Here is a 25,020-nt window from a genome sequence, read left to right on the forward strand (position 1 = left end):
GTCATGATTAGCTCGTATAGCCCTAGCCAGCGCTTCAATACAGAGCACAAAGATCAGCGGAGATAAGGGACAGCCTTGCCTAGTGCCGTTACTTATGGTGAATGAATCAGATAGGGTGCCATTTACGCGAACTTTTGCAGTCGGGGATTCATAGAGGGCAAGTATCCAAGTAAGTGCGTTGGGACCTAGGCCTATGTGCTCCAAAATTGATTTCATAAATTTCCAACTGACCCTATCAAATGCCTTCTTGGCATCAGTAGAGAGTAGAATAGTGGGAGTAGAACTATGGGAAGCTAAGTGGATAAGATTAAGGATTTTGGTTGTATTGTCTTTAGCCTCTCGGCCCATGACAAACCCAACTTGGTCATTGTGAACCAAGAGAGGGATCAGCGTCTTTAATCTATTGGCCAGAATCTTCGCGTAAATCTTAAGATCCACATTCAGGAGGGAAATGGGCCTATAGCTGGAGCAAACCGAAGGGTCTTTGCCCTGTTTCGGTATCACCGAAACATGGGCCTCCAGAGAGTCACGGGAAAAATGAGAGCCAGAAGAGATTGAGTTAAATGCTCTAAGGAGTAAGGGGATCAATCTATCTTTAAACACCTTGTAGTATGCAATAGTGAAACCGTCAGGGCCTGGGCTTTTCCCCCGACGGCATAGAGGAGATAGCCTGATCTAGTTCTTGGGCAGTGAAAGGGGCTTCCAGTAAGCTAAGTGACGAGGGTGGGAGCACAGGATAATCTATGGACCGCAGATAGTCCCTTATTTTTTGGAGTGAAAGGTGGGAGTCTACATCGGAGGGGGCGCTCTCTAGGTTGTAAAGCAAGGCGTAAAACCGTGCAAAGCAAGCGCCGTTCTCAGGCGATTTAAATTTGGGGATTCCAGTGGCATCTTTTACAGAGCTAATAAACGAATCCGAGTGTTGAGCACGTATAGCCTGAGCTAGGACTCGGCCAGGTTTATTGCCCCACTGATAGTATTTATTTTTACATTTACGGATAGAGAGAACTATATTGCCAGACAGGAGTTTATTCAGCTGTGTGCGGGCTTCCATCAATTCTACGAGGGTCCCGTCCGACAATGATGCCTTGTGAGAGGTCTCGAGGGATTGAATCCTAAGTAGAAGACCTGAGATCAGAGATTGCCTCTGTTTCTTTTTAAAGGTGCCTAGCTGGATCAGCTTGCCCCGGAGTACACACTTATGTGCTTCCCACACAGTGAGGTGGGAGACGTCGCCGGTGATATTTGTGGCAATATAATCATCTATAGTCTTAGCCAAGGAATCTTTACAGAGTGTGTCGTAGAGAAGAGACTCATTGAGTCTCCAGGTCCACTGTCTATGGGGACCGTGAGGGAGATCCAAAGTCAATGACACCGGAGCGTGGTCTGACCAGGTGATAGAGCCAATAGTGGCATCCATGAGAAGCGGGAGGTGTCTATGGCTAAGGAACAAGTAATCAATACGGGAATAAACCCGGTGGGGGTGTGAGTAAAAGGAGTAGTCAAGTCCCGAGGGGTTGAGGGTCCTCCAGGAGTCGGCTAGTTGTTGTGTATGAAGCAAGCGTTTGACCTGGCGATATTTAGATGCAACAAATCTAGAGGTTTGGGATGATGTGTCAGCATGGGGGTCTAATGTCCAATTGAAGTCCCCACCCAAAACAGTAATACCGTGGTATAGAGAGTCTAATTTCGGGAGATGGGAATTGAAAAAAGATAATTGGGCCTGGTTTGGAGCATACATTACTGCAAAAGTGAACGGATGTTCAAAGAGTTTACAGGTCAAGAGGAGGAGCCTACCCGGCACCACCCTATGTGTAGATACGTCAGAAATGCGTAAGTCCTTGGAGAAAATGATAGCCACTCCCTTGGATTTGCTACCTGGGGTGTTGCTGTAGTATGCTGTAGGGAAATAGCGGCTGGTAAGAGAGGGATTACGATTTCCAACTTTAAAATGGGTCTCCTGAATTAACGCAACATCGGCCCTTTCCGACTTCAGTAGGCGCAATAGGCTAGATCTCTTCTCCGGCGTGTTGAGACCGCGCGCATTAAGGGACAATACTTTAATCTTCCCCGGGGAGCTCATGGTGGAGTGAAATAGAGCGAATTTCCATAAACCTGAAAGTGGAGGGAGAAAAAGGGGGGAGAAAGAAGAGCAGACATGGAAAAAGAGACAAAGAGAAAGGAAATACAACAACAATGTAAGAACATCAGAAAAAGACCCGCAGGAGAGAGACTGAACCAAATTACTTTCAGTCTCCCTACCGGCATTGAGCCAAAGGCGGGTTCAATGGGGGAGCGGGAGCGAACCGCATCAGGAACCATGGTGAAAAATATGCCAGAAACTGACACAAAAAGGGAGGAAGAAGTCCCGTAATATGCGGACTAGACGGAGGGCAGCAGGGGCCGCAGAATAATCCACAACATCCACCACCATCCGGCCAGTCCAGCCAAAAAAAAAATGTTTTTTTAATTAAAATAAAATAAAAGTTAGCAAGTTAGTAACAACATCCGTCAGCAATCAGGGATTCATCAAACAGCATATGTAAGAACTCTTGTAGAAGAAGAAATACCCTTCAACACAGAGGGAACAGTAGGAGTTCTTTGATAACTGCAAAGACAACAACACCAAGCAAAAGAGTCCTCATATCAAAGCAGACTTGGAAGGGGAGGTGGTCGACTGGATTCTCTTCTTGGTGCCTCGAACCTCAAGCCATGGTTGTAGGCTAGGGGCCCTTTTAGGGAGAGGGATATCAGGGAGAGGGAACTCCCAATCCGGAATGTCTATCGGAGGAAGACCTAGTGAAGAGCAGAATGAGGGGAGGTCTGCATGCGCTGATATCTTCTAATGGTTGAACATCTATAGTGGCGTCACAGTGTGGGTGAAGTCACATCAATTAGTCTTTCCATCCTTTGCCTAATGACTGGACCAATCCAACCATAGAACAATATATTCTGTGCTTTACCTATCATCTGCAGTGTAACGAAGGGCCTATTCATCGTCGGGGGTGGCAGCGAGTTGCGGCTTGGATTCTCCATTACCATAGCAATTCAGCGTTTCTCCTGTGCAGGTACAGCTGCTCCGAAGAACAGCTGTAAATGTTACCACCCACATCTATGCTGGGTCATGCATGTCCATGTGGATCCCTCCCATAGGATGGCATTGATTCCTGCAAGCAAACTCAAAAAACTTTTATTATTTGTAGTTTGCTGAATATTAGGCAGCTACATTCAGCCCCTGATAATGAATGGGCCCATTAGTGATAATGAATGGGCCGCTAGATCTCTGTTCTTCCAATTACAATTCATTCTTTCACAGTGACTGTCAGTATGGTGCCTCAATGCTGTCCCCCTTCTTCATTAATCTCAGACTTCGGCCAAGGCTAAATATTGCAAATAGCCACTTTCTGTTGTACGTAATGTTTGAGTGCTGTGTTTCCAACTGGGCGGTAATGAGATGTTTGCACATAGGTTAAGTTTGGGGATTTTGCTGTAACTACAGTGCAGTTGTGGAAGGGGTGTGTGGTCAGGATCCTGGCAGTCGGAATCCCGAAAAGTCAGATACCAATAGCAAGATCCCGATGGTCAGACTCCCGATGGATCCCGAAGGTATGTAATGTCCTTGGGGTTAAGGTTAGGCACTAGGGTTAGGCTGTGGAGGTTGGGGAGGTTAGGGTTTGGCTGCAAGAGGGGAGGTTAGGGTTAGACTGCGGGAGGGGGAGGTTAGGGTTGGGCTGTGGGAGGGGGAGGTTAGGTTTAGGCTGCAGGAGCAGTAGGTTAAGGGTAGTATTAGGGTAGGATAAAAATACCTTGATCCGTCAAGATTCTGATCCTCGGGATCCCACTATTGGTATTCTGACCATCGAGATCCTGACTGCTGAAATTTCCTACCCAACCCATGTAAGGTGCCTCGTTTTTTTTTTTTGTCATATAAATTCTTCTTTGTAGGGATAGAAATGGTCTCATATAGCCAAGTGCAAGGATTTTTTTACATGTTCCTCAGTGTATTTATTGTTGGACAGACTTGAAACATCAGATCTCTACATCGTAGCTAAGGTGACTTCTTACTATTCAGCTTACAGAGAAAGGTTCAGTAATGGCAAAAGTGAAATAGGCTGGATGGAACATGTTATTAAGCTCAGAGGTTGCTCTACTGAGCCTATTTTAAAATATGAGTCTTCATAACTATCTACTTATAAATGTAGAAGTCATCACAAATAGTTCTTTGTATATTTGCTTATGGACAGGGCTATGCTGTAATTGCCAGATTTGAAACTAATTTTCAGGTCTGATCAACAGGTCCAGGGTTTAGCAGGTGCATGTAAATTGGTCACACACAAAACTAAAATGATGGATTTTAGTTCTGGATTACAGCCCCCATCATATTGCCCTTAATGTGCTATAACATATTTGTAAGTTGTTGGTTTTTTTTAAAATCCTGTATGTATCAGGCCCTGGGTTACAGTATACCAGCTGCTGTAACTTTGGATTTATGAAGGCTACAGTGTATAAGAGAAATGGCTGGTATTTTCCTTTCCCTTCCTACACATACCTGCTGGATCCTCCCTGCGGCTGCCTCTCGGGAAATGCCTTTAGCCGGGCAGTTTCTGTGTATACAGTATGATCTCTAGCCTTCTGTGTGTGAACATTTCCACTAGTTGAAGAAAATGTTAATGTTCTCGATGTTTATGTGTTCCTTACCAGGTTACTCCACTGACTAGTTCTTTTCCAGAGCTCTATGCACCATACACTGCCAGTGTTTTGTGTTCACTGCTTTTGTAGGTCAGTAGACTGTGTACACCCTTTTCATTGTGTTGTCTGAGGCTAGACGAGAAGTGCTAAGAATATGATATACTGTAAGGGTGTGGATGGACCTCTCACTACTAGAGGTGGCTTTGGAGTAAGCCAGTGATTTCCTATTCTATTTTTATTTTGTTTCTAATCTAACCAATAGTATTGGAAATCCCGCACCTCCCGCAATCTCCGAAGCTGTTACAGTACATCTCGCTTTAATATTTTCTTCCTTACAGGTGATGCTATTGTATGGTTTTCTTTGGAAATACGTATTCCTGAAGCCCAGATAAAAATGTAGGGACAAGACCGGATCTAGACATGCCCGAAAAATATAAATGTTTGCAAGGAGAACTTTGCTGTGACCATCCCACAAGGCAAGGATGCCCTCTGTGTTACTGTAATTCCCCCTCTGTATCTCATTTAAATGATCTTTTGCCTAAAAAAATCAAACTGTAATTTTTGCATGCTGATTCAAATATAGGCACCCTCATAATCCTCATCTATAGTTGGTAAGAACCGTCTCCATTTGCCCAATGCCTCACAGCAACAATAGTCTCCATTAACTGTAGATTCTGAAATATGAATGTATTGGATGCATGCGAGGTCGGCATGGGAGGAGAACAGCCAACTGCCATGTGTGTATTGCGTGTGTGTGTTACTCTAACTACTCTGTACAAACGTTTCATGATTATTGCTCCCTTACAGGAAGGACAATCACACTTCCCAGATTCCGAGCCCTGACCCTCCTCCTGTCATCAGAATGTTTAATAGACACATTCTCTTTGACATTGTGTCAAGGGGCTCCACATCAGAGCTGGAGGGATTCCTGCCTTTCTTGTTGGCGCAAAAGAAGAGACTGACTGATGAGGAATTTCGAGGTTAGGTGCAGACACTAAACATTGTCCTGTGTATCTTTAACTTTTTAAGCATCCCATGGAGTTTAGGCGTCTATTTACTAAGCCTAAGTCAATCCACTCCTAACTATCATGATACAGACTGTGTTGGAAATATGACAGCTAGGAGCTGGTTGGTGCTTTATCTATCTCCAAGGCTTAGTAAATAGACCTTAATCTGCAGGAATTTTAATCTAATATAGGCAAATTCCAGAATACACTCAGGAAGCAATTATAGTATAAACCACAGAAGTTCAGTGATGATAATCCTTCTGTTATATGTGGTTTAATACAGTGTTTGAAGTTGAGTGAATATTGCTCTATTTATGTATCGTATACACCCTTGATTACATTGATTTAGGAAGTGTCTCCTCTCTACAAAATTGACTATCCAAATAATAGATTGATGAATGTGGACTAGTGGGGATTGAGTTGTTCGTATTGGGGTGCAATAAAATGAGAAGGGAGATTAAATCCTGCTTGGTACATTGATTGAGCAGACAGTTTGTTGCGATACGCTGATTTTGGGAATGGACAAAAATGGCTCATCTGTCTAGTTAATCTGGCCATCAGCACGTGCAATTGGAAAACAGTACTTTAGCTCAGTACTAGGCCAAATAGTTCTGGTATGGTTTTTAGTTGCCAAAACTCTGAAAGCCTGTAATGGAGAATTTATGATCTGTCTATTCTTATTGCTCCATTTTTAGCTTTAGTATTTTGCAGCATATATTTAATCAAACTACTTTTTTTATTTTGTTTCATTCAGAGCCATCAACAGGGAAAACATGTTTACCTAAAGCCCTGCTGAATTTAAATGGTGGGAAAAATGACACAATACCGATGTTGGTGGATATTGCGGAGAAAACAGGGAATCTCCGTGAATTTCTCAACTCTCCTTTCCGCGATGTTTATTATAGAGGTTAGTCCAGGATTCACCAAACTCGCATCACAACACAATGCTCTAAGGAGATTTAGGGCAAGATGTATCAAATCTTGTAAAGAGAATGTGCTAGGTAAATGATAGCTACAAGCTGATTGGTTGCTTTAGGCCTCTTCTCCACGTTATCTCTTTACAAGGTGTGAAACATCTCCCCCTTAATAAGATGGAAACTACCCGTGTGTGAAATTGTATCTGGATCTGTACAGTAACTATGCAAGTAGTGGGATTCTCTTATAAGATAAAGGGCGAGATTCAAATGTTATCGCTACCTATCTCCCGTCTAAAGTGACAGGAGATCGCAGGGGGTGATATACAAATGTCACCCGTTTTTGCGCTGATTGCACCCAACTAAACTATTGGGTGCGACACAAAAAGTCCTGTTTGGGCGCCCACACATGTCACTTTTCACACACTTTAGCTCGCCAACCCTGGGAGTAGCGAGCTAAAATGCTGATGTTGTGCCCGCCAGCAGCAACATTTGAATAGCTGCCGGCGGGGCGTGATCGCGAGCAGGAGGGGGCGGCAATATTTGAATCTCGTCCAAAGAGTCCTATCCCCCATAATAATTATCTTTCTTCCATGGTCCAGTGCTGTTTAAGCAGTTTGCAGGTTGTGCAAGCTTCTCAGCTTCCCTGCAGCCTGCATGTGTTAAAGGCTTAATGGGTCACGTTTTCATATGCAGCTCTCCTGCCTGGATCCAGCGAGGATCCTGGCATTCGGGATCTCGGCAGTTGGAATACCAACGCCGGAATACTGACATGGATTGCAATGCTGGCGCCGGAATCCCGAACACCGAGATCCTGAATGTAAGTATGCCGGGGCTACTGAGGGTCAGGCCTAGGGGGAGGGGGAAGGCGAGATTAGGTTTAGGCACCCCCGTGGAGGGTTAGGTTTAGGCTGCGGGGAGGGGATGTTAGGGTTATACACCACCAGGGAGGGTTAGGCTGCGGTTAGGGGGGATTTGGGCATTAAGGATAGAGTACTTATCCAACAGGTGTAGGGATCCTGCATGTTGGGATACCGATGTCGGTATTCTGACCATCGGCATTCCAAGTGCCAGGAACCCGATACCATCCCCTCACAATGTATTTAGGCCAGTGGAGCCATGCCACCCTTCTTTTGCCCCTCTCTCTGACTGGAAGTATGGTATTTTGAGATATCTGCTGCAATCCTTCACTAATGCATCTGGTAGATCCTTAATCCCCCTCCTTCCAAGCAAAAACCGCTCTTTTCAGTTGATATCCTGCAAATGTTGAATGATGATAATTCACTCAGTGTTTCAAATGTCAGCTAAAAATTGTTGCGGTTCGTGTAATGTTAGCGTTTCCCCTGATTGTGCGATTTGTAATGCCACATTACAGTGAAATCTAGCAAAGCTGGTAAAATATTTATTATTCATATTTGCTGTGACAAGCACTATAGTGTATGCATTTTGTTATGCTACTTTCTGTTAATAATAGAAAATGCAGCATGTGATCTGCTGCACAACAAATGTAACTGCTAAGTCAGGCATCCCCAGTTGTAGTATGTGGCTTCAGACCTTTTTCTTTGTTTGTAAAATGCTGTTAGATTTAAGGTGGGCACACAATAGGCGACGTGTTCGATGAGCGAAGCAGGGCATACACACATACATACATATGACGACAATATCACTCAGTGACTTCACGCCGTGGCCAGGTTGAGCATGCAGCACTTGGACAACTGTCCAAATTGAGCTGCGCGCACGGCCGCGCATTGCTCGTCGTCACCGGCATACACACTTGCCGAGAAACTGAACAACGTCACTCAGGAAGGCTGAAGATGAGCGACGACGTTCATTTGTCGGCAAGTGTGTATGCACCTATACTGTATTCTATGCCTGTATCTGTTAATTCTAAAAAAAAGCAAAGCAACAGCAGTAACAAAAAAAACCTGGAAAAGTGTTTTCTCTGACGTCCTAGTGGATGCTGGGAACTCCGTAAGGACCATGGGGGATAGCGGCTCCGCAGGAGACTGGGCACAAAAAGTAAAAGCTTTAGACTAGCTGGTGTGCACTGGCTCCTCCCCCTATGACCCTCCTCCAAGCCTCAGTTAGATTTTTGTGCCCGAACGAGAAGGGTGCAAGCTAGGTGGCTCTCCTGAGCTGCTTAGAAGTAAAAGTTTAAATAGGTTTTTTATTTTCAGTGAGTCCTGCTGGCAACAGGCTCACTGCATCGTGGGACTAAGGGGAGAAGAAGCGAACTCACCTGACTGCAGAGTGGATTGGGCTTCTTGGCTACTGGACATTAGCTCCAGAGGGACGATCACAGGTTCAGCCTGGATGGGTCCCGGAGCCGCGCCGCCGGCCCCCTTACAGAGCCAGAAGAGCGAAGAGGTCCGGAGAAAGCGGCGGCAGAAGACGTTCCTGTCTTCAAATAAGGTAGCGCACAGCACTGCAGCTGTGCGCCATTGCTCTCAGCACACTTCACACTCCGGTCACTGAGGGTGCAGGGCGCTGGGGGGGAGCGCCCTGAGACGCAATAAAAACGATATAAAAACCTTATATGGCTAAAAAAAATGCATCACATATAGCTCCTGGGCTATATGGATGCATTTATCCCCTGCCAGTTTCCTGAAAAAAGCGAGAGAAAAGGCCGCCGTGAAGGGGGCGGAGCCTTTCTCCTCAGCACACAAGCGCCATTTTCTTTCACAGCTCCGCTGGAAGGACGGCTCCCTGACTCTCCCCTGCACTACAGAAACAGGGTAAAACAGAGAGGGGGGCACTATTGGCAGCTAATATATAAATACAGCAGCTATAACAGGGAGTAACACTTATATAAGGTTATCCCTGTATATATATAGCGCTCTGGTGTGTGCTGGCAAACTCTCCCTCTGTCTCCCCAAAGGGCTAGTGGGGTCCTGTCCTCTATCAGAGCATTCCCTGTGTGTGTGCTGGGTGTCGGTACGATTGTGTCGACATGTATGAGGAGGAAAATGATGTGGAAGCAGAGCAATTGCCTGTGTTAGTGATGTCACCCCCTAGGGAGTCGACACCTGACTGGATGGTAGTAATTAAAGAATTACGTGACAATGTCAGCACTTTGCAAAAAACTGTTGACGACATGAGACAGCCGACAAATCAATTAGTGCCTGTTCAGGCGTCTCAGACACCGTCAGGGGCGCTAAAACGCCCGTTACCTCAGATGGTCGACACAGACCCTGACACGGATACTGAATCCAGTGTCGACGGTGACGAGACAAACGTAATGTCCAGTAGGGCCACACGTTACATGATCACGGCAATGAAGGAGGCATTGAACATTTCTGACACTACAAGTACCACAAAAAAAGGGTATTATGTGGGGTGTGAAAAAACTACCAGTGGTTTTTCCTGAGTCAGATGAATTAAATTAGGTGTGTGATAAAGCGTGGGTTTCCCCCGATAAAAAACTGCTGATTTCTAATAAATTATTGGCACTATACCCTTTCCCGCCAGAGGTTAGGGCACGTTGGGAAACACCCCCTAGGGTAGATAAGGCGCTCACACGCTTATCAAAACAAGTGGCGTTACCGTCTCCTGATACGGCCGCTCTCAAGGAACCAGCTGATAGAAGGCTGGAAAATATCTTAAAAGGTATATACACACATACCGGTGTTATACTGCGACCAGCGATCGCCTCAGCCTGGATGTGCAGCGCTGGAGTGGCTTGGTCGGATTCCCTGACTGAAAATATTGATACCCTGGATAGGGACAGTATATTATTAACTATAGAGCATTTAAAGGATGCATTACTATATATGCGAGATGCACAGAGGGATATTTGCACCCTGGCATCTAGAGTAAGTGCGATGTCCATTTCTGCCAGAAGAACGTTATGGACGCGACAGTGGTCAGGTGATGCGGATTCCAAACGACATATGGAAGTGATAGCGAACCTGGAAGAAGGGGACTATATGGTATCTCTAGACATCAAGGATGCTTATCTCCATGTCCCAATCTACCCTTCTCACCAAGGGTACCTCAGGTTTGTGATACAAAACTGTCATTATCAGTTTCAGACTCTGCCGTTTGGATTGTCCACGGCACCACGGGTCTTTACCAAGGTAATGGCCGAAATGATGATTCTTCTTCGAAGAAAAGGCGTATTAATTATCCCTTACTTGGACGATCTCCTGATAAGGGCAAGGTCCAGGGAACAGTTAGAGGTCGGAGTAGCACTACCTCAGGTAGTGCTACGTCAGCACGGGTGGATTCTAAATATCCCAAAATCACAGCTGATTCCAACAACACGTCTACTGTTCCTAGGGATGATTCTGGACACAGTCCAGAAAAAGGTGTTTCTCCCGGAGGAGAAGGCCAGGGAGTTATCCGAGCTAGTCAGGAACCTCCTAAAACCAGGACAAGTGTCAGTGCATCAGTGCACGAGAGTCCTGGGAAAAATGGTGGCTTCTTACGAAGCGATTCCATTCGGAAGATTCCATGCAAGAACTTTTCAGTGGGATCTGCTGGACAAATGGTCCGGATCGCATCTTCAGATGCATCAGCGGATAACCCTATCTCTCCTGTGGTGGTTACAGAAGGCTCATCTTCTAGAGGGCCGCAGATTCGGCATTCAGGATTGGATGCTGGTAACCACGGATGCCAGCCTGAGAGGCTGGGGAGCAGTCACACAGGGAAGAAATTTCCAGAGCTTGTGGTCAAGCATGGAAACGTCTCTTCACATAAATATCCTAGAGCTAAGGGCCATTTACAATGCCCTAAGTCAAGCAAGGCCTCTGCTTCAGGGTCAACCGGTATTGATCCAGTCGGACAACATCACGGCTGTCGCCCACGTAAACAGACAGGGCGGCACAAGAAGCAGGAGGGCAATGGCAGAAGCTGCAAGGATTCTCCGCTGGGCGGAAAATCATGTGATAGCACTGTCAGCAGTGTTCATTCCGGGAGTGGACAACTGGGAAGCAGACTTCCTCAGCAGACACGACCTCCACCCGGGGGAGTGGGGACTTCATCCAGAAGTCTTCCAAGTGATTGTAAACCGTTGGGAAAAACCAAAGGTGGACATGATGGCGTCCCGTCTCAACAAGAAACTGGACAGATATTGCGCCAGGTCAAGGGACCCTCAGGCAATAGCGGTGGACGCTCTGGTAACTCCGTGGGTGTTCCAGTCGGTATATGTGTTCCCTCCTCTTCCTCTCATACCAAAAGTACTGAGAATCATAAGAAGGAGAGGAGTAAGAACGATACTCGTGGCTCCGGATTGGCCAAGAAGAACTTGGTACCCGGAGCTGCAAGAGATGCTCACGGAGGACCCGTGGCCTCTACCTCTAAGGAAGGACCTGCTCCAGCAGGGACCTTGTCTGTTCCAAGACTTACCGCGGCTGCGTTTGACGGCATGGCGGTTGAACGCCGGATCCTGAAGGAAAAAGGCATTCCTGATGAAGTCATCCCTACCCTGATCAAGGCCAGGAAGGATGTAACTGCAAAACATTATCATCGCATTTGGCGAAAATATGTTGCGTGGTGTGAGGCCAAGCAGGCCCCTACGGAGGAATTTCAACTGGGTTGTTTCCTACATTTCCTGCAAGCAGGATTGTCTATGGGCCTAAAATTAGGATCCATTAAGGTTCAAATTTCGGCCCTGTCGATCTTCTTCCAGAAAGAACTGGCTTCAGTGCCTGAAGTTCAGACGTTTGTCAAAGGGGTACTGCATATACAGCCTCCTTTTGTGCCTCCAGTGGCACCTTGGGATCTCAATGTAGTTTTAGGGTTCCTAAAATCACATTGGTTTGAACCACTTGCCACAGTGGATTTGAAATATCTCACATGGAAAGTGGTAATGCTGTTGGCCCTGGCTTCAGCCAGGCGCGTATCAGAATTGGCGGCTTTATCCTATAAAAGCCCTTACCTGATATTTCATTCGGATAGGGCGGAATTGAGGACTCGTCCTCAATTTCTCCCTAAGGTGGTTTCAGCGTTTCACATGAATCAACCTATTGTGGTACCTGTGGCTACTAGGGACTTGGAGGACTCCAAGTTGCTGGACGTAGTCAGGGCCCTGAAAATATATGTTTCCAGGACGGCTGGAGTCAGAAAATCTGACTCGCTGTTTATACTGTATGCACCCAACAAGCTGGGTGCTCCTGCTTCTAAGCAGACGATTGCTCGTTGGATTTGTAGTACAATTCAACTTGCACATTCTGTGGCAGGCCTGCCACAGCCAAAATCTGTAAAAGCCCATTCCACAAGGAAGGTGGGCTCATCTTGGGCGGCTGCCCGATGGGTCTCGGCTTTACAACTTTGCCGAGCAGCTACTTGGTCAGGGGCAAACACGTTTGCTAAATTCTACAAATTTGATACCCTGGCTGAGGAGGACCTGGAGTTCTCTCATTCGGTGCTGCAGAGTCATCCGCACTCTCCCGCCCGTTTGGGAGCTTTGGTATAATCCCCATGGTCCTTACGGAGTTCCCAGCATCCACTAGGACGTCAGAGAAAATAGGAATTTACTTGCCGATAATTCTATTTCTCATAGTCCGTAGTGGATGCTGGGCGCCCATCCCAAGTGCGGATTGTCTGCAATACTTGTATATAGTTATTGTTACAAACAAATCGGGTTGTTTATTGTTGGAAGCCATCTTTTCAGAGGCTCCTACGGTTATCATACTGTTAACTGGGTTCAGATCACGAGTTGTACGGTGTGATTGGTGTGGCTGGTATGAGTCTTACCCGGGATTCAAGATCCTTCCTTATTATGTACGCTCGTCCGGGCACAGTATCTTAACTGAGGCTTGGAGGAGGGTCATAGGGGGAGGAGCCAGTGCACACCAGCTAGTCTAAAGCTTTTACTTTTTGTGCCCAGTCTCCTGCGGAGCCGCTATCCCCCATGGTCCTTACGGAGTTCCCAGCATCCACTACGGACTATGAGAAATAGAATTATCGGCAAGTAAATTCCTATTTTTTTTTTCCTTTTTATAAAGATTTGCTTTAAAAAATACCTGTGTATATATATAACTTTGGTGTAGATAAAGAAATACTTACAGGTATGGTCCATATTAAAGTGATGGGCAGAGGGATACGTTTTAACTGTTTGGAAAAACTAAGCAATATATTTTGTTGAAACAGGACAGACCGCTCTACACATTGCCATAGAGAGACGCTGTAAGCATTATGTGGAGCTGCTGGTGGAGAAGGGAGCTGATGTCCATGCGCAGGCCAGAGGGCGTTTCTTTCAACCCAAAGATGAAGGTGGATACTTCTACTTTGGTGAGTCCCACCTTGCTTGACGCCTAATTGTAAATGCTATTGCTATGCTATTACTGCTATTTCCCTACATTAATTAACATCACACACCCAATGTTGCATTAGACAAAAGCGGTGGAGCTGGGCCTTAGGAGTCTTTATGGGGGAGATGTACTTAGCGTAGGAGAGTGATAAAGTATCAGCCAATCAGCTCCTAACTGTTATGTTACAGGCTGTGTTTGAAAAATGATGATTAGAAGCTGATTGGTTGGTAGTTTATCTTACTCTACTTTATCACTCTCCAAGGCTTAGTACGTCTGATCCTGGAAGTCTTAATGTGCAGGGACTCAGGCCTCTTTGCTTGCCTACTGTCTGCTGTTGGTGTGCATGGTGTTTATTGTACCTTTTCTCTATGTTTTCTTATTCTCTTCTCTCCATTTGTCTCTCTTCTTTATTTCTCCTTGCTCTTCCTTTCTTTCTTCCTGCACTGCATTCCCTTTTCCCCGCCAGTTCCATTTCTGCTGTGGCCATGTGCACCAAGCCAGCACATGTAGTCCATCCCACTCCCCACCCCACCCCAAGCCTTCAGTCCCCGCATGGGATGCCACATCCATGGATTCAAGAATCACCCCATTCCAGTAACTGGCCAGGGTTGTTGTGCCTGTGGTCTCGGTTGGAGCTTTTCTACATGGTGCAGGATCAGGCGCGCAGTCACAAGTCACGCTGGGCCTACGTCCCTTGTTCTCACTGACTCGGCCAAAGACAACTTGGCTGTGCCACTGCCTCTGATTGCCCAGCTTGCTGATTCTCTGGCCCCTGCCACCCATGCTCCCTGCTATTTCTGCAGTGTTCCGTCCTGACTCTGATGTCTACTCTGCAGCTCCCCTGATTTCTTCCCAGTGCTCTCTGCTTCTTCTGCATTGCTCCAGCCTGGCTCTGATATCTACTCTGCAGCTCCATTGGGATTCTTCCCAACTCCTAGGCGCACAAGTGACCCTGGGGCTGGTCGATAGGTTTATGCACGGACTGCATTATCACAAGTACACATATATAGCTGTAATAAAAAACAAAACATTAAATATATAAATATCCCAAAGAAGGATGCAGCCAGGGGCTTTAGTTAACCAGCTCCTGTTGCAGACAGTCAATACCCTTCCAGTAATTGCTACTACCAGGCCACTTCCCACTGCTGTCCCTGCACAAGACCCCCCCCCAAAAAAAAACACACACACACTTTTCTTTGAGGAAGCCCCTGTGGGAGGAGCGAAACGCGTCAGAAGCTGAACTGTTGGACCCCAGCTGGAGTTAGACCAGTAGTACATACCGGCCGCAGCATTCATCTGCTGGTTGTTTATTCTTGAGTGGAGAGGAGCCGCTCACCGGTGCCCGCAAACGGCACGTAGAGGTGGAGACCTGTGGAGCATTCAGACCGAGCAGGACAGGTTGTAGCAGGCACCAGTGCAGGTGCCGTTGTCCCCGCGGCTAGAAGCCAGTGTGGTGGACGTCGGGATGTACTCCTGCTGATACTACTTGCTCACACCTCACGTAAGATTCCGGTTGAAAACGGCTCTCATTTCATTTTACTGACCTATGTTGGATTATTACATTCAAAGGAACTTTGATACAAAGTGACTGTCTATTGGAAACTTCTATTATACGGGTTCTACCAGCAGCTACACTTGATTTATATTTTTTTGACTTTGTAAATCAAGTCATTTAGCTATAAAGCTAGTTTTTACACCTCTGTGCACAAAATATGCTTAAGTCCACCTCCTTTTATTGGAAAGTATACATACTTGTCATCTTAGATGTTTAAACTACTAAGACCGGTCTTGTTTTATGATTTGTGATTATTCATATATTATTAAATATTTTTAATTCAATAGGAGTCTGTTATTTTTGTCAGCCATATCATATAAATTTATAATATAGCGCAAAAGTTTCTAACAATTGGAGTTTTGTGGTTAATTGCACTTGGGTGGCCCAGTGCAATTTGATTGACCTGCTAACCCCAGGTCATTAACTTTTTGCAGCTGATTGTTATTGTATCCAAAAGGGTTTTTTATAGCATTTGATATTAGCGCCTGATAAAAAAGTTTTTTTCTGTGGTCTCGGTTGGAGCTTTTCTACATGGTGCAGGCTCAGGCGCGCAGTCACAAGTCACGCTGGGCCTACGTCCCTTGTTCTCACTGACTCGGCCAAAGACAACTTGGCTGTGCCACTGCCTCTGATTGCCCAGCTTGCTGATTCTCTGGCCCCTGCCACCCATGCTCCCTGCTATTTCTGCAGTGTTCCGTCCTGACTCTGATGTCTACTCTGCAGCTCCCCTGAGTTCTACCCAGTGCTCTCTGCTTCTTCTGCATTGCTCCAGCCTGGCTCTGATATCTACTCTGCAGCTCCCTTGGGGTTCTTCCCAACTCCTAGGCGCACAAGTGACCCTGGGGCTGGTCGATAGGTTTATGCACGGACTGCATTATCACAAGTACACATATATAGCTGTAATAAAAAACAAAAAACAAAACATTAAATATATAAATATCCCAAAGAAGGATGCAGCCAGGGGCTTTAGTTAACCAGCTCCTGATGCAGACAGTCAATACCCTTCCAGTAATTGCTACTACCAGGCCACTTCCCACTGCTGTCCCTGCACAAGACCCCCCCAAAAAAAAACACACACACACACACACACACACACACACACACACACACACACACACACACACACACACACACACACACACACACACACACACACACACACACACACACACACACACACACACACACACACACACACACACCAGGGGGCTCTATGCCCTATTTGCTTCCCACTTATGGGGCTTCTCAGCTTGCTGATGCCCCTGCGTCTCTTCTGGCTTTATTTCTAAGGCGTTGAGTTATCTTTACATGTACCTACTCTGGACCTTTTTACTTCTGCCAACTCTCCTTTTTGCACCCACACCCCTGCAGCCTCACAGTTGTGTTATGGGTATGACTGACTTTGAAATTATAAAAAAAACAACAACACATTGACATGATGACATAACTAAATAAATAATTGTGTAATTTGCTCAATACATAACCAGTGGCTTGCTGACTAGTCAGAATATGGTATACTGTGCACCGGGACCCCAACAGCTGATAAACTGAATACCACCCTATGGCGTAATATCCCCCAGTTTTTTGCTGCATGCCTTGGGGGAATGATTATCATTTGCTTTGCAGTGTCACTTTTGGGTGCCCCTGTGGGCTATTGTCTTTTTTCCTCGGGTACATCTGTTGGTTGCTGCTGTTGTTGCAGTGTTCTGCATTTCCAGCTGCTTATTGCAGTTGCCTATGTGCACAGCTGGTTAAAGTTTCATTTCTGGGCTCCCTTTCACTGTAGGGGGAACATGCTGGTTAGCATCATAGTCTTACTGTGGTGGGTGGACTCTGGTTCTGTTGGCCGGGGCTGTATCGCTCTTCGCTGGTCCCAGTGCCCTGTTTTTCCATTCCTCCTTTCAGTCCTCCCTTTCACTGTCCTTTCTCTTTTCCTCCACTCTGTGAGTGTGGCTTTTCTTTCTGCTGCTTCCCCATCTTTTGTGTTTCTTGTGTCTGTGGCTATCATTCTGTCCCCTCCCCATTTTCCCTGGGCTAGCCCTGGCTTTGCGGGTCTCTCCTTGCAGAGTTTACATCCTGTGGTTCATCTTGGTTTGTACTTTTGGGTGGAAGGCATTTTCATGTGTGTCGCGCTTTACTATACCTCCATGCTCTAGTTGTGGTACGTAGCACCTGGTGCCATGCTTTTAGTCTCCACGTTGCATTATGCATTTGTGTTTTGTTTATTTAGGGCCCTCTTCCTGCCTGATGCCGGCATATTACTTTGCCCTAGCAATTTGTTATGACCAAGTGATACGTCAATACTGGCCAGCCACGGTGCAGGGGGTACATATCATGGCAGTCTGCGCTTTTGCCCGCTCTACTAGTACTTTTCTTACCCACGTCTGTTCCCCATGTGCAAGCTTCGTACTTGTCTGGCTTGAGCGTGTTGCATGATGTTACTTTGTGCTCTCACGTGTTCATTGATGGGATACACCACCCTAATTAATTGCTCTGTTACGGCAGGCAAATCTGCATTTTCCGATTATTTACCTTTTGTGGCAGGGACTTTTTTCTTGTACCTTGTCATTATGAGTCCACGGTTACAGCTGCAGGATCATTGTCCATCCTGCCAGTGTTTTCAGCACCCAATCCCTTGCGGACACATGTTCCCTCCTGCAGGCCCCTTTCAGTACTTCAGCAGTTTTCTACTGGAGTACTTAATTCCCTGTGGCCTGATGTTTATGGGTACCTGTGTGTTCCTGTATGTACGATTGTGTATCCGCATGTCCCTATGACTGCAATTCCATTATTGTTCATGGTGACTATTTTGCCTTGGTAGGGACCTCCCTTTGGTGCTGCTGTACCCAGTGGTGGGCTTCGCATTATTTGCTTCCCCTTAGCTTGGCATCTGCCTGTTCTGGCCCTATTGGTACCTAGTTTGGCTGCGCTGTCTGATGGATAATTGCAGCATTCTGTGGGTTTTGATGCTTTGCTGTTGTTTTACTGCACTCATTAGCATACTGCTGTCCTGGGTGGGTTTGTTGTAAGTGGATTTGTCACTTATTGGCCTGCTGCTTGTTCTGACCCTTGATAAGATATTGGGGTGGATCTGCTTTAGTTCCTCTGGTTGGATTGAAGTCTCTTCCTGGACGCATTTATTTGTTGATGTTTCCATACTGACTTGCAACGTGTGCTGCTTGAATGCAGTCTCCAGTCTGTGTATTCGCTTTCCAGGCTAGTAATTTTTGAATTTGCCATACCTGTTTTTTTTAGGCAGCTTGACCCATAGGCATGGCATATATTGGCATCTGGATTTGCCTGGTGTCTTTCCCTTCACCTTTCTTGTGAAGGGCCCTGAGTGGTGTTTACTGCTGGCATTGTGTCTGCATCTTGCTGGCTCTACTTGTGTGCATGGATTGGTGACACCATCTATGGCTGCTGCATTTCTGCCATCTGTCATTGACCACGATTCCTTTTGTAATTTTCAGTGCTCTGCATCTGGCCAATCACATTGGGTCCTTGGCCCCTTTTTGGGGGCTGTGACACTGCCTGGATTTCGTGGCATTCAGATATAGCTGATGTCCTTGACTGCATTGACCTTTGTGTGGTGTCTAGTGGAGGCTTTAATATGTGTGTTCCAGGTTGGTCTTCCCCATTACACACACACTATTAGTTTTGTTACTTTTTTTGCTGTTTTCTGCACATTTGTCCTTTTATTTCACGATTGTGAGGTTATTTCCACATATGCAGAGAGCGACTCTCTGCATTACTCTTAGGTATCTTTGGAACTTGGACTGCATTGCGATCTGAGGCTGCTGCCATCCGTTGCCATTTAGTATGAGTTTAGGATTTGACAGATTTTAGGTTGCTCTGTGGTGGTTGTGTCGTGACTTCTGCTATTTGGACATCAATTCTTTCCCATCCTGGCAGGGTGCAGTGGTGGGTGACAGCATGGCTTTTTTTTTGGGGGTGTTTATGGAGTTAGCTGGATTGTTTTAGGTTGTTGTGATGGTGGGGGCTGTAGCTCAGAGAGCAAGCCTTGCTGTTGGCAGAGGGTAGATCAGTTAATTTGGGGGGCACAGTAGGTACACTTTACATCACAGTTTTGTGTTGGCTAGTAGAATCTATTCCTGAGGCCAGCAACATCAACTTACAGATGGCTCCCAACTTACAGATGGCAAGATTTGGCAAGGAGCGGTTGCACTGTAGCTCTGCAAACACCCAGTTTTTACATCTTAAGGCTACTGTGGCTTCAGAGCCTTTAACCTGATTATCCAGGGCTGGGTTGTAGTTATGTGACCGGAGGGCAGGAGATTGGCAGTCACAACACCTCCCTCTACATCCAGCCCACTGAGAATCCCTACAGTTGGCATGCTGACTAGCAGGAACTATTCCCAAAAACTGGAAAATTGAACTGTCCCAAGGCGCAAACAAAACTTATGCAGCTGGCCACAAACTAGGGACCACCCATTCCCTATAGGTAAACAATATGACAGAGAAAAAATGAATGCAACTCAGCGCTCAGTCCTGTTCCAACAAGAGTCCACCTTGAAAAAGACATAAAGTCGAAACATGTTGGTCTAGGAGTGCTGTTGACCATCTTTGCAGTGGGAATAGACAGATTGGGAATTGCTTGTTGGGCCATTCGCGGCCGGGATCGCCTTTCAGGTACATCTATTTTGTTCCATCTACCCTCTGTCATTCCCCCATGTTTTTATACATTTTGGAATAAATTTTTATGGATTTTTAAACGTACCCTTTTGGTTTTTTTTTTGGGTTACCACATGCCTATTGAGGGTCAGTTTACCCAATACTGTCCCCATTAAGAATCTGGAGGACACGGATAAAGAAACCGTTATATGAGGACGATTATTCTGTGTGATGTGAGTACGGTACGTCCCGTTGTAAAGGAATAAACAGATTAAGGTGTGTTTCGGTTGGCTTCTTTTACACGTTTTGAGGACTGGTGGCTTAAAGATACCTTTATGAGATTATATCATCTTTGTGTCATGTGAGTGTGGTACGTCCTTCGGTACATACATTTACGCCTTCATCACTGGTGGTTAAAGATACCTTTATGGGAGTCATTCACTTTTAGCGAGTGTAAGTTTGGTACGCAAACTCTCTCATTTCATTCACACTTCCACACGGGTGTTATCCTATTTATGTGGACATACTACACATTGTTGTTTCAATTTGGTTTTTCCTGAGGTTAATCACCATGGAGAATAATATGGACTGATGACTGAACACTGACACACCGTCCATCAGTGGCCGTATGACAAGCAGAAGAATACCTCATTATTTAGGAACTATTCCCACTCCACTTGTTTTTCCACTAATAGAGTTAAACTAAACATATAGGGGGAGATGTATCAAGGCTTGCTTGAGAGAAAGTGGAGAGAGATAAAGTATTGACTAATAAGCTTCTATCATGTTACAGGCTGTGTTTTAAAATGACAGTTGATTGGTTGCTACTTTATTTTTGCTTTATCTTTACACTTTGCTACATCTGCCGAGTTGAACGCAAGCTGGGGTAATAGCTCAAACATTATGTGCAAAGAACTGGATATGGTTTTTCCCCTGTATTCTTACTTATACACACCCCTTATCCTGATTGAGATGCAATCAATTTGCCGGTTGTCCTAATCCCGGCGGTCAAGATACCGACACCGGAATCTCGACAGCCAGCAATACCGCCAGTCGTAATACCGGCTCACAGGGGCTACTCCCACTTGTGGGTGTCCACGATACCCATAGAGTGGGAATAGATCCTGTGGCGAGAGCAGCAAGCCACCGTGCTCGCAGCATGGCGAGCCACCGTGCCCGTAGCGTGGCGAGCACAGTGAGCCCGCAAAGCGGCCTAGTAGCGCTCGCCCCGCTGCCGGCATTCTGGTTTCGGGATACTGACAGCCGGCACCCCGTGTACTGGGAATACATATGTATTCCCCCTGAACACCCATATCCAAACGCTTGCTTTCATAGCCGTTACCATTATCAGTGCTCTATCTTTGGTGGAAATGTTCTTTCTGAAATCAGGAATATTTCTGAGTACACACAACCCATTATGGGGGTAAATTTACTAAGGTGGGAGATTTTTAGAACTGGTGATGTTGCCCATGGCAACCAATCAAATTTCTACTTACCATTTATCTAGCTGCTTCTAGCAGATAATAAATATAATCTGATTGGTTGCTATGGGCAACATCACCAGTTCTAAAAATCTCACACCTTAGTAAATTTACCCCATGGTCTGCAGTTCTATCAGCATGCTAACAATCATTGCTAGGAATTAAATTCCCCCAATAGTAAGAGTTATGTGAACCCCTAAAGAAATCTGGTCTGCCCTCTATATGACATTGCCAGATTTCCATGAGTTTTATTTACTAAATTAAAATATATAATTATGTCAACGGAGTTTAACACGGGGGGTGTAGAGATTGTGTACAGTAATTAGAGTGTGACTCCGAATGTAGGTCACAATGTAATAGTAATATGTGGCTTGTACGTCCCATCTCCAGTATCCTCAGTGCCCTGGTCCACATAGAGGCTGGTAACTTTCATGTGGGTTTATGTGAGAAAATAAATCCATAACATCATATTGCTATTGAGCTTTTTATAACCAGTACATCAGTATTTTGGAACAGGGTTTGCTGACTTCCATTACCGTATATACTCGAGTATAAGTCGACCCGAATATAAGCCGAGGCACCTCATTTTACCACAAAAACCTGGGAAACTTATTGACTCGAGTATAAGCCTAGGGTGGGAAATGCAGCTCTAGCCGTACACAGCCCTCATACTGCCAGATATGCCCCCACAGTGCCAGATATGCCCTCATAGTGTCAGATATGCCCCCACAGTGCCAGATATGCCCTTACACTGCCAGATATGCCCCCACAGTGCCAGATATGCCCTCATAGTGCCAGATATGCCCCCACAGTACCAGATATTCCCTCATACTGCCAGACATGCCCTCACACTGCCAGATATGCCCTCATAGTGCCAGATATGCCCCCACAGTGCCAGATATGCCCTCACACTGCGAGATATGCCCCCACAGTGCCAGATATGCACTCATAGTTCTAGATATGCCCCCACAGTGCCAGATATGCCCTCATACTGCCAGATATGCCCCCACAGTGCCAGATATGCCCTCATAGTGCCAGATATGCCCCCAAAGTGCCAGATATGCCCCCATACTGCCAGATATGCCCCACAGTGCCAGATATGCCCTCACACTGCCAGATATGCCCTCACACTGCCAGATATGTCTTCACACTGCCAGATATGTCCCAACAGAGCCGATATGCCCTCACACTGCCAGATATGCCCCCACAGTGCCAGATATGCCCTCATAGTGCCAGGTATGCCCCCACAGTGCCAGATATGCCCTCATACTGCCAGATATGCCCTCACACTGCCAGATATGCCCCCACAGTGCCAGATATGCCCTCATAGTGCCAGATATGCCCCCACAGTGCCAGATATGCCCTCATAGTGCCAGATATTCCCTCATTGTGCCAGATATGCCCCCACAGTGCCAGATATACCCTCACACTGCCAGATATGCCCCCACAGTGCCAGATATGCCCTCATAGTGCCAGATATGCCCCCACAGTACCAGATATGCCCTCATACTGCCAGATATGCCCTCACACTGCCAGATATGCCCCCACAGTGCCAGATATGCCCTCATAGTGCCAGATATGCTCCCACAGTGCCAGATATGCCCTCATAGTGCCAGATATGTCCCCACAGTACCAGATATGCCCTCATACTGCCAGATATGCCCTCACACTGCCAGATATGCCCCCACAGTGCCAGATATGCCCTCATAGTGCCAGATATGCTCCAACAGTGCCAGATATGCCCTCATAGTGCCAGATATGCCCCACAGTGCCAGATATGCCCTCACACTGTCAGATATTCCCCCACAGTGCCAGATATGCCCTCATAGTGCCTGATATGCCCCCACAGTGCCAGATATGCCCTCATACTGCCAGATATGTCCTCCTACTGCCAGATATGCCCCCACAGTGCCAGATATGCCCTCACACTGCCAGATATGCTCCCACAGTGCCAGATATGCCCTCACACTGCCAGATATGCCCCAACAGTGCCAGATATGCCCTCATACTGCCAGATATTCCCCCACAGTGCCAGATATGCCCTCATAGTGCCAGATATGCCCCCACAGTGCCAGATATTCCCTCATAGTGCCAGATATGCCCCCACAGTACCAGATATGCCCTCACACTGCCAGATATGCCCCCACAGTGCCAGGTATGCCCTCATAGTGCCAGATATGCCCCCCCCCCCCAATGCCAAATATGCTCCCCCAGTGCCAGGTATAATTTACCCTCCGCCGCTCCCGCACTGTCTTGTGAAGGAGGGACACGGAGGGCACTGCACGCGCCTCTCCTGTGTCCCTCCTGCGTCTCCGGCGGCCGCGGCGGGTCTGTTAAATGAAGTGCCGGTTCGTGAGCCAATCAGAGCTCACGAACGGGTAAGTCATTTAATAGACCCGCCGTGGCCGCCGGAGACGCAGGAGGGACACAGGAGAGGCGCGCGCTGTGCCCTCCGTGTCCCTCCTTCCCACTGACTCGTATAAACCGAGGGGGCTTTTTCACACAAAAAAAAGTGTGGAAAAAGTCAGCTTATACTCGAGTATATACGGTAATTGTTTTCTTCACTATAATCTGCATTGTATCATTTTATTCTTTGTAATATTGACTTTAAATGACATCTTGAATGTTTTTTGTTTTTAAGTATATTTATTAAAGGTCAGAACAGTATACAGTACAATAACAGAAACACAATGCAACATTATTGCGAAAATAGAATAAGGTGGAAAGGGAATGTAGGAAAGATGTCATGACTAGAGTCTTTAGTGAGTGAGGGGGAAAGGTGGAAAGGGAGAATAAAGTTAAGGGGGAACTAGCATGACAGAAGGACTGCCTGGGGCCACAAACCTTGTTGAAAGATTTGGATGAATTCTTAAGAATGCTGTTATCAATTCCAAGTGGTGAACTTACCAGACCCTACTAATAATTGAATGAAAGGGGGCGGGGTTCCAGTAAGAGCAATCTGACAGCTGGCCTCAGAGAGACACTGGTTTATTTTGGTGGTGTATGGCTGCAGGGATGGCCAGAGATAAAAAATATGTAGGTTCTAATTGGGGCATGATTTGGAGAATCATGAAAATCAGATTCTTAATATATGTCCAGAAACAAGTAAGCTTTGGACAGCTCCACCAAATATGGAGAAACATTCCTTCTAAAGAACAGCCACACCAGCATCTATCGGAGGCATCAGGAAGTATGAGCCATGGTGGGGGGAACATGATACCATTTGTATAGAATTTTATATACAATCTCTTTTATCCTTACACATGTTGAGCTGAAAGCAGCACCCTCCTGAATTTTGGCCCAGTCATCGGACTCTAAATTCTGTGAAGCCCGCCAATTTTTGTGGGCTTCACATAGTTGTGGTGGCAGGTGTCTGCTCAGTATATAATGTAGAAACCAGCCCAGCAGTGGAAGTCTAACACAAACAAATTAGTTCAGTAGAATCCAGGGGGGGGGGGGGGGGGGGGGGAGTGTAATACGGTCCTCAAC

The 25,020-nt window shown here is 46.3% G+C and overlaps 1 protein-coding gene across 1 annotated transcript in view; it reads left to right on the forward strand.

Moving 5' to 3' along the window:
• The window catches only part of TRPV4 (transient receptor potential cation channel subfamily V member 4), a 145,454-nt gene that overhangs the window by 24,670 nt on the left and 95,764 nt on the right, over positions 1-25,020 (forward strand). Inside the window, exons 2-4 of the mRNA XM_063913232.1 lie at positions 5,497-5,669; positions 6,451-6,603; positions 13,703-13,843. Coding sequence (XP_063769302.1) covers positions 5,497-5,669; positions 6,451-6,603; positions 13,703-13,843 — 467 coding nt within the window. The remainder of the gene's footprint in view (positions 1-5,496; positions 5,670-6,450; positions 6,604-13,702; positions 13,844-25,020) is intronic.

The sequence above is a fragment of the Pseudophryne corroboree genome, chromosome 1 (genome assembly GCF_028390025.1).
Source record: "Pseudophryne corroboree isolate aPseCor3 chromosome 1, aPseCor3.hap2, whole genome shotgun sequence".
NCBI classification, from domain to species: domain Eukaryota; kingdom Metazoa; phylum Chordata; class Amphibia; order Anura; family Myobatrachidae; genus Pseudophryne; species Pseudophryne corroboree.